At 44.3% G+C, this 14,882-nt stretch overlaps 1 protein-coding gene across 1 annotated transcript; it reads right to left on the minus strand.

Moving 5' to 3' along the window:
* Positions 1–388: 388 nt before the first annotated feature.
* Positions 389–14,444, minus strand: dpm2 (dolichyl-phosphate mannosyltransferase subunit 2, regulatory). Its single transcript, XM_043720530.2, has 4 exons — positions 14,234–14,444; positions 12,832–12,921; positions 8,849–8,951; positions 389–1,015 (listed from the first exon to the last, which is right to left on the minus strand). The coding sequence occupies exons 1-4, from the start codon at positions 14,249–14,251 to the stop codon at positions 957–959; spliced, it is 270 nt and encodes an 89-aa protein (XP_043576465.1). The 5' UTR covers positions 14,252–14,444; the 3' UTR covers positions 389–956.
* Between the last annotated feature and the right edge of the window lie 438 nt (positions 14,445–14,882).

The following is a 14,882-nucleotide window of genomic DNA, read 5'->3' on the forward strand; positions in this document are numbered from 1 at the left end:
CTCCAGGGAAACAAGATGCTGGATTTAAACAAAAGCTCAAGGGAGCCTGTATGACCTCCCAGATTCTTTATAACCAGAATATTTATAATGTTGCGAGAACAGGACCCTCCCAATAGCACACAAAACAATTATAACTTTGTCAGGCAGCATGCAGCTCTGTACATGAGCAATTGAAGGTACTCGCTCTCATTCTGAGGTTTAGGGTGCAATTTGTAGCTTGCCATTTAATGCAGCAGTTACTGAATGAATGTACTGGTACATTCCATTCATTCAGCACCTATATTGTGTGATAACTGCAACAGGATTCTCGCCAAATGCATTCCTGAAGACAGGAGAAGCTGCTGTGTTTTCATTGTACTGCAGACAAAACCACAGTGAAGCTTCAACATCTGAGTTTAGCTGTATGTTTTAAACAATAACACATCATTATAAAATGTGAAACATGGTCTTTGGAATTGGTGAATGTAGTTTTTGTGCTCAGCTCGTCCCCAGTGCTTTCTCAAGCTCCACGCTATTTCAGGCAGCTCAACTCTGCTTGATAAGAGGAGCTATTTCGGGCAGCCTCTCCAATGTACAACAATTACGCAATTCTATAAATAGGTATAATTCACGAGTCCTAATTTTATCCGAGTAATACACAAATAAAACTGATTTTTTTTGTGTATACATGCGTTTCTGTCCGACTAAGCATGATGTTCAAACTGAACACTGGAATTACAGACAGACTGACACAAGAGGGCACTGTGCCCAAGTCTGGTATCAGCTGAATCCCATCGCAGACTGGAACACAACATTGATGGAATACAGGAGCCAGTCAATAAACAACAGTAAGATGGCATCTCAAAGCAGAAAGGTTGGTTAATCCACTGTCTGTATTTAAATCCTCTGCTTAATCCGTTTTCTGACCTGGACGAGCTGACATTGGGATGATCTGTTTTTTTATCTTTGAATTCCGTCTAATCCGTTTTCTTTGCAGGTTTCCTGCTTTTCCACATAACAACAGCAATGAACGTTCCTGGAAGAAGAGGATACAGTAAGCACAAGTCCACTTTTGCACAGAATGTACATCACAGAAACGGGCTCATCAGACCAATTTCAGTACAGGCCTCCTCCTACATTCACCCATCAACAACACAGCCTTCTACTCCTTCCTCCCCCTGTCTACCCAGATTCCTGTTAAACATATTAATTGTAACTTCTCCTTGTGATTCCACATTCTTACCTCCCCCTGGGTAAAGTTTGTCTTGGATTCTTTACTTGAAATATTGGTGGACACCTTTTCTTAAAAAAAGAATTCACAGGATGAGGGCATTGCTGGCTAGGCTGCCCGTCCCCAATTGCCCAGAGGGTGGGTTAAGAGTCAATCACATTGCTGTGGGTCTGGAATTACTTGTAGGCCAGACCAGGTAAGGATGGTAATTTCCTTCCCTAAAGGACGTTATAATCTGACAATTATGGGCTCTCGTCTAGTCACCATTACAAATGGAAATCATAGAATCTCGACAATATGGAAGCAGGCCATTCAGCCCATACTGACCATCCAAACAACATCCCACCCAGACACACCCCATCCCTGTATCCCTACATTTCCCATGGCCAATCCACCTAGCCTGCACATCCCTAGACACTATAGGCAATTTAGCATGGCCAATCCACCTAACCTACACATCTTTGGAGTGTGGGAGGAAACCGGAGCACCCAGAGGAAACCCTAGCAGACATGGGTGGAGGTGCAAACTCCCACATGGACAGTTGCCAGAGTCCCTGTCGTTGTGAGGCAGCAGTGTTAACCATTGAGTCTACATCCATCCCACCAAACGCTTCACAATTTTAAAGTGCTCTATAGCATACCCTCAGGCTTTACTGTTCTCATGTAAAATGAAATCCAGTCTGTTTCCAACAAATTCTAATCTCTTATTTCCCTCACAAATGGTGACTATACTTTATTTCTTTAGGCATTGCTCAGTTTCCTACTGGCTACAAATATCACCTTCTCCAATAGCAAGTGACTCAAATGCTACTTTCACAGGCTAAAAACAGACATTGAAAGAACTTTGATTTGTCCTGTATCTTTCATATCCTCAGGGTGTCCAATAGCACATCAGTCTCAGGGAAATATTTTTCAAGTTTTAGTCATTGTAGAAGGCAGCATTTAGATACAGTAACGGCCCACAGACTACAGCGTGACACACAGGCAGATCACCTGGTTTTTGTGATCTTCGACAAGGCAGAAACATTGACCAGGACATGAGAGTCAACTCCCCTGCACTGCTCTGAATAGTGCAACGAGATCTTTCACATCCAGCCGAGGGGGCAGATGGAAAATTAGATTAATGTCTGAAAGCTGGAACTCTCTCGATGCTGGGCTGTATGTTTATTTTGACAGCGATGTTAGGAATGAATCACAAGTTCTTAAAGAAAGTGAATTTGAAAACATCTCAAAGCAGAGTCTCGGAGCATCAAAAGACATTGGAGGAGTGTACAAGGAGGCCATTCAGCCCATTACATCTGCACTGTCATTCTATGAGATTATATTGATTCGATAACCCTCAAATCCACTTCCCCGCCTTTTCCCCACATTCCTTATTGATTAAAAATCAGTCTATCTCAGCCTGGAATGTACTTCATGACCCAGCCTTTACAGTGAAGAATTCCACAAACTCAAAGATTTTATCCCCATCTGTATTAAAATGGGTGACACTTACAATCCTCAGATTCTACCCTCTGCTCCTAGACTCGCTCAAGGGAAAACAATTTCTTCGCATCAACCCTGTCAAGGTGCTGATGTTATGTATTGTTATGTTTTAATAAAATCACCCCTCATTCTCTAAATTCCAGCAAATACAAGCCCAACCTACTCCACTTCTCAAAATCCCTCGATTTTGAGGGTGAGTTCAGTGAATCTTCTCTGAAATGCCTCCAAAGCCAGTGTATTTTTCATTATATAAGTGGACCGTATTCCACCTGTGGTGTCACTTGTGCCTTGTAGAGTTCCAGCAGATTTCCCTAATTGTTTTATTCCACTCCTTTGGAATAAAGGTCGACGATTCATTTGCCTTCCCTATTACCCGTTGTACCTGGATGTTTATGATTAAAGCACAGGGACTCAGACTGGAGGTTGGCTAACATGGTGCCACTGTTTAAGAAGGGTGGTAAGGACAAGCCAGCGAACTATAGACCGGTGAGCCTGACCTCGATGGTGGGCAGGTTGTTGGAGGGAATCCTGAGGGACAGGATGTACATGTATTTGGAAAGGCAAGGACTGATTCAGGATAGTCAACATGGCTTTGAGTGTGGGAAATCATGTCTCACAAACTTGATTGTTACTTCTTCAAAAAAACTCAAAGAGGATTGATGAGGGCAGAGCGGTAGATGTGATCTATATGGACTTCAGTAAGGCGTTCAACAAGGTTCCCCATGGGAGACTGATTAGCAAGGTTAGATTTCATGGAATACAGGAAGAACTAGCCATTTGGATACAGAATTGGTTCAAAGGTAGAAGACAGAGGGTGGCGGTGGAGGGTTGTTTTTCCAGACTGGAGGCCTGTGACCAGTGGAGTGCCACAAGGATTGGTGCTGGGTCCTCTACTTTTTGTCATTTACATAAATGATTTGGATGTGAGCATAGGAGTTACAGTTAGTAAGTTTGCAGATGACACCAAAATTGGAGGTGTAGTGGACAGCAAAGAAGGTTACCTCAGATTACAACAGGATCTTGATCAGATAGGCCAATGGGCTGAGACGTAGCAGATGAAGTTTAATTCAGATAAATGTGAGGTGTTGCATTTTGGGAAAGCAAATCTTAGCAGGACTTATACACTTAATGGTAAGGTCCTAGGGAGTGTTGCTGAACAAAGAGACCTTGGAGTGCAGGTTCATAGCTCCTTGAAAGTGTAGTTGCAGTAGATAGGATAGTGAAGGCGGCGTTTAGTATGCTTTCCTTTATTGGTCAGAATATTGAGTACAGGAATTGGGAGGTGATGTTGTGGCTGTACAGGACATTGGTTAGGCCACTGTTGGAATATTGTGTGCAATTCTGGTCTCCCTCCTATCGGAAGGATGTCAGAAAACCTGAAAGGGTTCAGAAAAGATTTACAAGGATGCTGCCAGGGTTGGAAGATTTGAGCTTTAGGGAGAGGTTGAACAGGCTGGAGCTGTTTTCCCTGGAGCGTCGGAGGCTGAGAGCTAACGTTATAGAGGTTCATAAAATCATGAGGGATAGGATAAATAGACAAAGTCTTTTCTCTGGGGTGGGGGAGTCCAGAACTAGAGGACACAGGTTGAGGGTGAGAGGGGAAAGTTTGGAAGGGATCTAAGGGGCAATGTTTTCATACAGAGGGTGGTGCATGTGTGGAACAGGCTGCCAGAGGAAGTGGTGGAGGCTGGTACTTCCAATATTTAAAAAGGCAAGTGGATGGGTATATGAACAGGAAGAGTTTGGAGGGATATGGGGCGGGTGCTGTCGGGTGGGACTGGATTGGGTTGGGATATCTGTTTGGCATGGACAAGTTGGAACAAAGGGTCTGTTCCCGTGCTGTACATCTGTGACCCTGTGTTGAGGCTTTCGGCCATGGCTCTCCATTTAAATAATACTCGGTTCTCCAACTCTTCCTGCCAAAGTGCAACATCTCACATTTTCCTACATGACATTTTTTTGCCCACTCAATGTCTACAGCCATCTTCAGGCTCAGTGCATCATCCTCACTACATATCTTCGCATCTACCCTTGTGTCATCTGCAAACTTAGCTATAATGTATGCACTTCCCTCAAAGTGATAGATATTGTAAGTAATCATGGCCCCAGCACTGAACCCTTTGTCAAGTCAGTCATAGAACATAGAAGAATACAGCGCAGTACAGGCCCTTTGGCCCTCGATGTTGCGCCGATCCAAGCCCACCTAACCTATACTAACCCACTATCCTCCATATACCTATCCAATGCCCGCTTAAATGCCCATAAAGAGGGAGAGTCCACCACTGCTGCTGGCAGGGCATTCCATGAACTTACGACTCGCTGAGTGAAGAACCTACCCCTAACTTCAGTCCTATATCTACCCCCCCCTTAATTTAAGGCTATGCCCCCTTGTAATACCCGACTCCATACGCGGGAAAAGGTTCACACTGTCGACCCTATCTAACCCCCTAATCATCTTGTACACCTCAATCAAGTCACCCCTAAACCTTCTTTTCTCCAATGAAAACAACCCCAAGTGCCTCAGTCTTTCCTCATACGATCTTCCTTCCATACCAGGCAACATCCTGGTAAACCTCCTCTGCACCCGTTCCAGTGCCTCCACATCCTTCCTATAGTATGGCGACCAAAACTGCACACAATATTCCAGATGCGGCCGCACCAGAGTCTTATACAACTGCATCATGACCTCAGGACTCCGGAACTCAATTCCTCTACCAATAAAAGCCAGTACGCCATATGCCTTCCTCACCGCACTATTTACCTGGGTGGCAACTTTCAGAGATCTGTGTACATGGACACCAAGATCCCTCTGCTCATCCATACGACCAAGTATCCGACCATTAGCCCAGTACCCCATCTTTTTGTTATTCTTCCCAAAGTGAATCACCTCACACTTAGCTACATTGAATTCCATTTGCCACCTTTCTGCCCAGCTCTGCAGCTTCTCTATATCCTGCTGTAACCTGCCACATCCTTCCTTACTGTCAACAACTCCTCCGACTTTCGTATCATCCGCAAACTTGCTCACCCAACCTTCTAACCCCTCTTCCAGGTCATTTATAAAAATGACAAACAGCAATGGTCCCAAAACAGATCCTTGCGGAACACAGCTAGTGACGGCACTCCATGAAGAAACTTTGCCATCAACCACTACCCTCTGTCTTCTTCCATCCAGCCAATTCCTAATCCAAACCTCCAACTCACCCTCAATGCCATATCTCCGTATTTTCTGCAGTAGCCTACCATGGGGAACCTTATCAAACGCCTTACTAAAATCCATATATACCACATCTACCGCTTTCCCCTCATCAACCTCCTTCGTCACCTTTTCAAAGAATTCAATAAGGTTTGTGAGGCACGACCTGCCCTTCACAAAACCATGCTGACTATCCTTGATCACATTATTCCTATCCAGATGTGCATAAATCCTATCCCTTACAATTCTCTCTAAGACTTTGCCCACAACAGAAGTGAGACTCACCGGCCTATAGTTACTAGGGTTATCCCTACTCCCCTTTTTGAACAAGGGAACCACATTTGCTATCCTCCAGTCTTCTGGCACTACTCCTGTAGACAAAGAGGACATAAAAATCAAGGCCAATGGCTCTGCAATCTCCTCCCTTGCTTCCCAGAGAATCCTAGGATAAATGCCATCAGGCCCAGGGGACTTATCTATTTTCACCCTTTCCAGGATTTCCAACACCTCTTCTCTACATACCTCAAAGCCATCCATTCTACTTATTTGTGACTCAGTATTCACATCGACGACAATGTCCTGTTCCTGAGTAAATACTGAAGAAAAGTATTCATTCAGTGTCTCCCCAATCTCTTCCGCCTCCACACGCAACTTCCCACTACTATCCTTGACTGGACCTATTCCAACCCTCGTCATTCTTTTATTCCTAATATACCTATAGAAAGCCTTAGGGTTTTCCCTAATCCTACCGACTAAGGACCTTTCATGTCCCCTCCTTGCTGCTCTTAGCTCTCTCTTCAGGTCCTTCCTGGCTACCCTATAACTCTCAATCGCCCCAATTGAACCTTCACGTCTCATCTTGAGATAGGCCGCCCTCTTCCATTTAACAAGGGATTCCAATTCCTTATTAAACCACGGCTCCCTCGCACGACCCTTTCCTCCCTGCCTGACAGGTACATAATTATCAAGGACACTCAATAGTTGCTCCTTGAACAAGCTCCACATATCATTTACACTCTTGCCTTGGAGTCTACTTTTCCAAGCCACACATCCTAAGTCATGCCTCACCGCATCATAATTTCCCCGACCCCAGTTATAACTCTTGCCCTGTAGTACACACTTATCCCTCTCCATCACGAGAGTAAAAATCACCGAATTATGGTCACTATCCCCAAAGTGCTCACCTACCTCTAATTCTAACACCTGGCCTGGTTCGTTACCCAGAACCAAATCCAGTATGGCCTCACCTCTTGTTGGCCTGTCTACATATTGTGTCAGGAAACTCTCCTGCACACATTGAACAAACACTGACCCATCTAACGAACTTGAGCTATAGCTTTCCCAATCAATATCAGGAAAGTTAAAGTCCCCCATAACAACCACCCTATTACTGTCACTCATCTCCTGAATCACCTTCCCTATCCTTTCTTCAATGATTCTAGGACCATTAGGAGGCCTGTAAAAGACTCCTAACAGGGTGACCTCACCTTTCCTATTCCTAACCTCAGCCCAAACTACCTCAGATGGCAAGTCCTCATCCATCGTCTTTTCCACCACTGTAATACTAAAATTTTCAGATGGCAACCAGTCGTTACTGGTTGCCATCTGAAAATGCCTCCTTTATCCCAATGCCCTGTCTTTTACTATTAGATTAGATTACATTACAGTGTGGAAACAGGCCCTTCTGCCCAACAAGTCCACACCGACCCGCCGAAGCGTAACCCACTCATACCCCTACATTTACCCCTTACCTAACACTATGGGCAATTTATCATGGTCAATTCACCTGACCTGCACATCTTTGGACTGTGGGAGGAAACCGGAGCACCCGGAGGAAATCCACGCAGACTCGGGGAGAACGTGCAAACTCCACACAGTCAGTCGCCTGAGGCGGGAATTGAACCCGGGTCTCTGGTGCTGTGAGGCAGCAGTGCTAACCACTGTATTTAGCCAAACCTTTACCCATAGACTCTTATCTTACTAAGTAGCCTTCTGTGCAATACCTTATCAGAAGGCTGTTGAAAAGCTCAATATCTTTGATTGACTGGTTCCTCAGTATTTATTCTGCTTGTTATCTCCTCAAAGAATTCTTATGAAATTGTCAGGTTTGATTGCCCCTTTGAGGAGCCAATGCCAATTATTGCTAAACTAAAGAGCTACCAAGTTTTAAAAGCCAAAAAGAAACCAAAATAAAAAGAGAGAAAATAAATGGAGGTCAAACAAGACAACAGGATTAAAGTGAACATCAAGAGCTTCTTTATAAATATAAAAAGGGACAGGGAAGCCAAAATTCAGATAGGTCCTTTAGAGAATGAGGCTGGGGAAATAATAATGAGGAACTAGGAAATGGCAAAGGAATTAGATAAAGTATTTGTATCAATCTTGGCGGTAAGGATGTTAATTGCCTTCCAAAAATACAAAGTAATCAAGGGACAAAAAGGGCAGAGGGAATTAATGTATTAACAAATCACTAGAGAAAACATACTGGGAAGTGAATGGATTAAAGGCTAGTAAATCCACTGAATGTGAAGGCTTGCATCCTAGAATGTTAAAGGAATTGGATGCAGAGATAGTGGACGCACTGTAGTAACATTACCGGAACCCTTTCACTCTGGAAAAAGTCCCAGAGGATCGGAAAATTGTCAATGTATTATTCTTGTTCAAAAAGGAAAGGGACAACAGGACAACAATAGGCCATTTCGCTTGACATCTGACAGTAGAGAATATTATAAGAGAATAACAACAGCACAGCATTTAAAACGTGTAGTATAATCAAGTAGGGTCTTCTGGCTCAGAGGTGGGGACACTTCCACTACAGTCCTGTTTTGTAGTGAACTTTGGTTCCTGTAGGAGGAGGAAACTAAAGGGGTCAGCAGTAGTTTCTGGCTGACAAAGCACAGAGTCTTTTGTTGAAACAATTACTGAGCAACAGAAAGAGAAGCCAGGGTACTCACTTACCTACTAATAAAACCAGGAGAAGACCAGCAACTGCAGGCAGGATCACAGCATACTCACGTGGCAGGAAATAACTGTGAAGGATATGGCTACTGTCCACAAATGGCTGCAACACAAGAATAGTTTTGATCATTGGATTTATTCGCAATTTTTCAAGAAGGACAGAGAGTGAAAAGCGTCTTTATTCCAGGGGCAGGCTGCAAGATTGGACAGTAAACTTAAATGTTTGCAGATTGGAGCTTTTAAGCAGTGAATGACATTAGGACTGCTCAATGGCGATTATTGTACATGTAAATAGCCAGATTGCTACCTCACAGGCTGAAAAGGAGATTAAAAATGGAATCTCACTGCAGATTGGGTGGCACAGTTGCTCAGTGGTTAGCACTGCTGCCTCTCAGTGCCAGGGACCTGGGTTTGATTCCAGCATCGGGCGATTGTCTGTGTGGAGTTTGCACATTCTCCTCGTGTCTGTGTGGGTTTCCTCCGGGTGCTCCAGTTTCCTCCCACAGTCTAAGGATGCGCAGGTTAGGTGAATTGGCCATGCTAAATTGTCCACAGTGTTCAGGGATGTATAGGTTAGGTGCATTAGTCGGGAAACGTAGGGTAATGGGTCTGGGTGGGATACCCTTTGGGCCGAAGGGCCTGTTTCTACACTGTAGGAATTCTAATTCAAAGTGATTGCAACACACTTGGTCTCCACAGTCATTTTTGCTCTTGTTGAGTGTTCAGAGCCTCTCCGTGATTCCATGCATGTAGACCAGCGATGGTACGCTGATGATGTGGCATTGACTTTGGATTCCAGAAATCACTGCCACACATGGACCTCAGAGGTCCACACAACTGGAAAGAAAACTAGAGATAATGCTGGTGGCAATCCCCCAGAACAAGGATGACATTTAATCACGGCAGGAACATGCAATTAGTATTTAGGACAGGGAGGCAACTGCAGTGCAGTTCCTGGGCCAATCAGGAAGCTAAAGTCATCTATGTATGGAAATATAGGAGATGGATGAAGTACTAAACATGTAGTTTGAGTCAGTATTTACTATGGAGAAGGATACAGTAGCTGGAGAACTTGGGGAAGTAAATAGCAATATCTTGAAAAGTATTCATATTACAGAAAAGGAAAAGCTGGATGTCTTAAAATGCATAAAAGTGGCAAAATGTCAGGTCCTGATCAAGCATATCCAGAACTTTGAGAAGCTAGGGAAGAGATTGCTGGGCCCTTTGCTGAGATGTTTGTATCATCAATGGCCACAGGTGAGGTGCCAGAAGACCGGAAGGTGGCAAATGTGGTACAATTATTTAAGAAAAAAGCCAGGAAACCATAGCCTGATATCAGTGCTAGGTATGTTGTTGGAGGGACAGGATTTACATGTATTTGGAAAGGCAAGGATTGATTAGGGGTAGTCAACATTGCTTTGTGCGTGGGAAATCATGTCTCACTAATTGATCGAGATTTTTGAAGAACTGACAAAGATGATTGATGAAGGTAGAGTGGTAGAAGTTGTCTATATGAACTTCAGGGAGGAGAAAGTGAGGACTGCAGATGCTGGAGATCAGAGTTGAAGAGTGTGAAACCGGAAAAGAACAGCTGGTCAGGCAACATCTGAGGAGCAGGAAAGTCGACGTTTTTTGCATAAGCCCTACATCAGGAATGAGGATGATGAAGGGGTTATGATGAAGATAAAGATGATGATTCCTGATCAAGTGCTTATGCCCAAAATGTCGATTCTCCTGCTGCTCAGACGCTGCCTGGCCTGCTGTGCTTTTCCAGCATCACACTCTTCGACTCTATAGGAACTTCAGTAAGGCATTCAACAAGGTTCCGCATGGTAGACTGGTTAGCAAGGTTATTTCACATGCAATCCAGAGGGCTAGCCAATTGGATACAAAATTAGCTTGAAGATGGGGGACAGAGGGTGATGGTGGAGGTATATCTTTCAGATTGGAGGCCTGTGACCAGTGGTGTGCTGCAAGAATCAGTGCTGGGTCCTCTACATTTTGTCATTTACATAAATGATTTGGATGTGAACACAGGAGATATGATTAGGAAGTTTGCAGATGACACCAAAATTGTTGGTGTAGTGGACAGTGAAAGAAAATTACCTCAGAATATAACGGGACCTCAATCAGATGGGCCAAGGAATGACAGAAAGAGTTTAATTTAGATAAACATGAAGTGTTGTGTTTTGGTAATGCAAAACCGGGGCAGAACTTATACAGTTAATGGTCAGGACTTGACAAGCGTTACCACACAAAGAGACCCGGGGTGCAGGTGAGGAGTTCCTTGAAAGTGGAGTTGCAGGTAGATAAGGTGATGATGGTGGCATTTGGTACACTTGCCTTATTGGTCAGTGTATTGAATACATTAGTTAGGATGTCACGTTGCGACTGTACAGGACATTGGTTAGACAATTTTCAGAATACTGCATTCTATTATGGTCCCCCTGCTATAGGAAATATAGAACATAGAAATGTACAGCACAGAACAGGCCCTTTTGCCCAGGACTAATCCTAATGTAAAATAAAATAACTAACATTTGCACCTCTCAATTCACTGCTATCCATGTGCCATTGTTGTTAAACTTGAATGAGTTCAGAAAATATTTACAAGGATGTTGCCCAGTTTGAAGAGTTGATCTATAGGGAGAGGTTGAATACGCTGGGGTTTTTTCCCCTGGTGCATCAGAGGCTGAAGGGGTGACCTTTATAGAGGTTTATAAAATCATGAGGGGTATGGATAGGGTGATTAGCCAAGTTCTTTTTCCCAGGGTTGGGGAGTCCAAAGATAGAGGGGTATAGGTTTAAGGTGAGAAGGGAAAGATTTAAGAAAGAACCTGAGGGGTAATGTTTTCACACAGAGAGTGATGCATGTATAGAATGAGATGCCAGAGGAAGTGGAGGAGGCTGGTGCAATTACAGCATTTAAAAGGCACCTGGATTGGTACATGAAAATAGGAAGGGTTTAGAGTGATATGGGCTAAATGTTAGCAAATGGGACTAGATCATAGAATCCTTACAATGTGGCAGCAGGCCATTCGGCCCACTGAGTCCACACCGATCCTCCAAAGAGCTTTCCATTCAGATCCACGTCCCCTACTCTATCCCTGGAATCCTGTATTTCCATAGGTAGTCTACGAAACCTACACATCCCTGGACACTATGAGCAATTTAGCCGGCAATCAACCTAACCTACACATCTTTGTACTGTGGGAGGAAACCGGAGCACCCGGAGGAAACCCAGGCAGTTAAGGGGACAATGTCTGCATGCTTCTCCAAGGGTGAATCGAACCTGGGCTCCTGGTGCTGTGAAGTAGCAGTGCATGGTGCAGTCACAGTTTAGGATTTCTGATTGCATGGATAAATTGTTTCCATGTAGTGTAACTATGAATCCTGCTCTTACCACCTTTGTTAGGTGCACCAGAATGTGATGATCTCCGTCGTGAGCTTCTGGCCTAGAGATAAAGACACTACCCACTGCACGATAAGACATCCTATTTGGAGGTCAATATTGTAACATGTTTCATCATCTTTTCAGGCAGTATCTTTCAGATCACAACAATTTACCTCACATGTACATCAAACCGCCAGCTTTCCTACCTATGGAAATCTGCAACTTCTGGAACTGGCCAACAACTTAATATTCAGACATTACTTTAATAGAAATGGTTAATAATAGATTATACAAATTATGTTGAAACGTTAGAGAACTGTGAGCGCTCAGTGGCCAAATACCTTCCATTCAGACATTGATAGAATTCTGGACACAAAGTGAATTGAAGGATATGGGGAGCAGGTGGGAAAGTGGAGTCGAACTCCAAGATTACTCAATCATATGGACTTGCCTAGAGGGGTCACAAAGTAGGAAATTTAAACAATTCTGGAAATTAATCCAAATGCTTAGCATCTTCTTGTTTCATGGAATTGTTTAAACTATTATCTAAATCTATCTGATGTTGAATAATTTTACAATCAGCACTCACCAAGACAATGACCCAGATTGTGTAGTACGTGAAAACCACCAAGCTGAACCCTACCAGGCCCATTCCAACCACTTGGTCTGCTCCTGTTGCCTGAGAGAAAGAAAATGGGGAGATTAGATTCTCTACAGTGTGGAAACAGGCCCTTCGACCCAACAAGTCCATACCGCCCCTCCGAAGAGAAACACACCCAAACCCATTGAATCTCAGGGAGTCCCTCTCCCACTGCAACTCCCAGGTCATTTCCTCTGCCCTGAAGCTCTTCAACCATGTCGTGAAACAAACTCATTATGCTACTTTCTCCCCACCCCACCCTCCTCTCGCTTATCTCTCCACGCTTCAGGCTCTCTGCCTTTATTCCTGATGAAGGGTTTTTGCCTGAAACGTCGATTTCGCTGTTCCTTGGTTGCTGCCCGAACTGCTGTGCTCTTCCAGCACCACTAATCCAGAATCTGGCTTCCAGCATCTGCAGTCATTGTTTTTACCTCATTGATTTTAACCCTACTGCGAATCCTCTTGCAAGGATGCCTGTCTTGAAGAAGTTTTCCTCCTCTCTCTACAAAAAACTCAGGGAGTTCCTCTCCCACTGCAACTCCCAGGTCAAAACCCAATTCACATAGCATCGTGAACATACATAAATATCCAAGGGTTCTTCACACAAGTCACAAAAGGAAATATTAAGAAAACTAAGAGGAGGAGGAGTTCAATTAACATTTAATGAACATCTTAAAAGAGGAATTCCAAAGGTCAGCCTGAAGGCAGGGTCACCAACGGTGCAGCAGTTAAAATAGCAGGACTAAATGATCAAAAAGAATTGCAGAAGCGTGCATACAAAAAATATTAGGCAGAGATCATCAATACCTGGAAAGTTTGTTCACTCGAGAGAAATTTTATTAAATAGGAATGTAGGTGCAGAAGCCTGATGCTGCATGATCAGTCTAGACCATGGCTGATCATCTACATCAATATCAGTTTCCTGTGCTATCTCCAGACCCCTTGAAGTCATTGCTAACTATAAATCTATTGACCTCTCATGAACTCACTTACTGACTGAGCTTCCACAGTCCTCTGGAGGAAAAAGTTACAAAAATTCACTATCCTCAGGTCAAGAAATTCCTCACCATCTCTGTCTTAAATGGCCTGCCTTCCCTCTCACCTTGGAATAAATCTACTTCAGAGGAATACGTGCAGAATAGTTAAATACTTGCTATAACAAGCAAGTTGGAAAGTTAACAGAATGCTGTTCTTTATTGAAAGGGGAATTGAATACAGAAGTAGGGAGATTTTGCTTCAATTAAACAGGGCACTGGCCAAACTACACCTGGCGTACTATGCACATTATAGGTCTCCTTAATGAGAAGGAAAATATCTTGAAAACTTCAAAGAATGTACAACAGACTAACACCTGAGAATGATTGGTCATCTTATGAGATGTTTGACAGGCTTTTCGGCAGTACTGAAGAACAAGAGACAATGTGATTGAAATATTAGACTCTGAAAGGTGGGCGTGGAAATGGTACCTCGATGTAGAATCGAGAAATAGGAAGTCACTTTAAAAATAAGAGGCCCCCTTTAGGGCAGATCGGCCAACTGTCTAACACAATGGCCATGAATCTTAGGACACTGTGACAGTGCCTGCTCCCTCAGCACTGACCCTCCGACAGTGCGGCACTCCCTCAGCACTGACCCTCCGACAGTGCGGCACTCCCTCAGCACTCACCCTTCGACAGTGTGGCACTCCCACAGCGCTGACCCTCCGACAGTGCGGCACTCCCACAGCGCTGACCCTCCGACAGTGCGGCACTCCCTCAGCACTGACCCTCCGACAGTGCGGCACTCCCTCAGCACTCACCCTTCGACAGTGTGGCACTCCCACAGCGCTGACCCTCCGACAGTGCGGCACTCCCACAGCGCTGACCCTCCGACAGTGCGGCACTCCCTCAGCACTGACCACCCGACAGTGCGGCACTCCCTCAGCGCTGACCCTCCGACAGTGCCGCACTCCCTCAGCACTGACTCTCCGACAGTGCGGCACTCCCTCAGCACTGACCCTC

This window comes from Chiloscyllium plagiosum, unplaced genomic scaffold (assembly GCF_037043375.1).
Source record: "Chiloscyllium plagiosum isolate Xiang-an unplaced genomic scaffold, Cpla_swu_hap1 HiC_scaffold_21, whole genome shotgun sequence".
NCBI classification, from domain to species: domain Eukaryota; kingdom Metazoa; phylum Chordata; class Chondrichthyes; order Orectolobiformes; family Hemiscylliidae; genus Chiloscyllium; species Chiloscyllium plagiosum.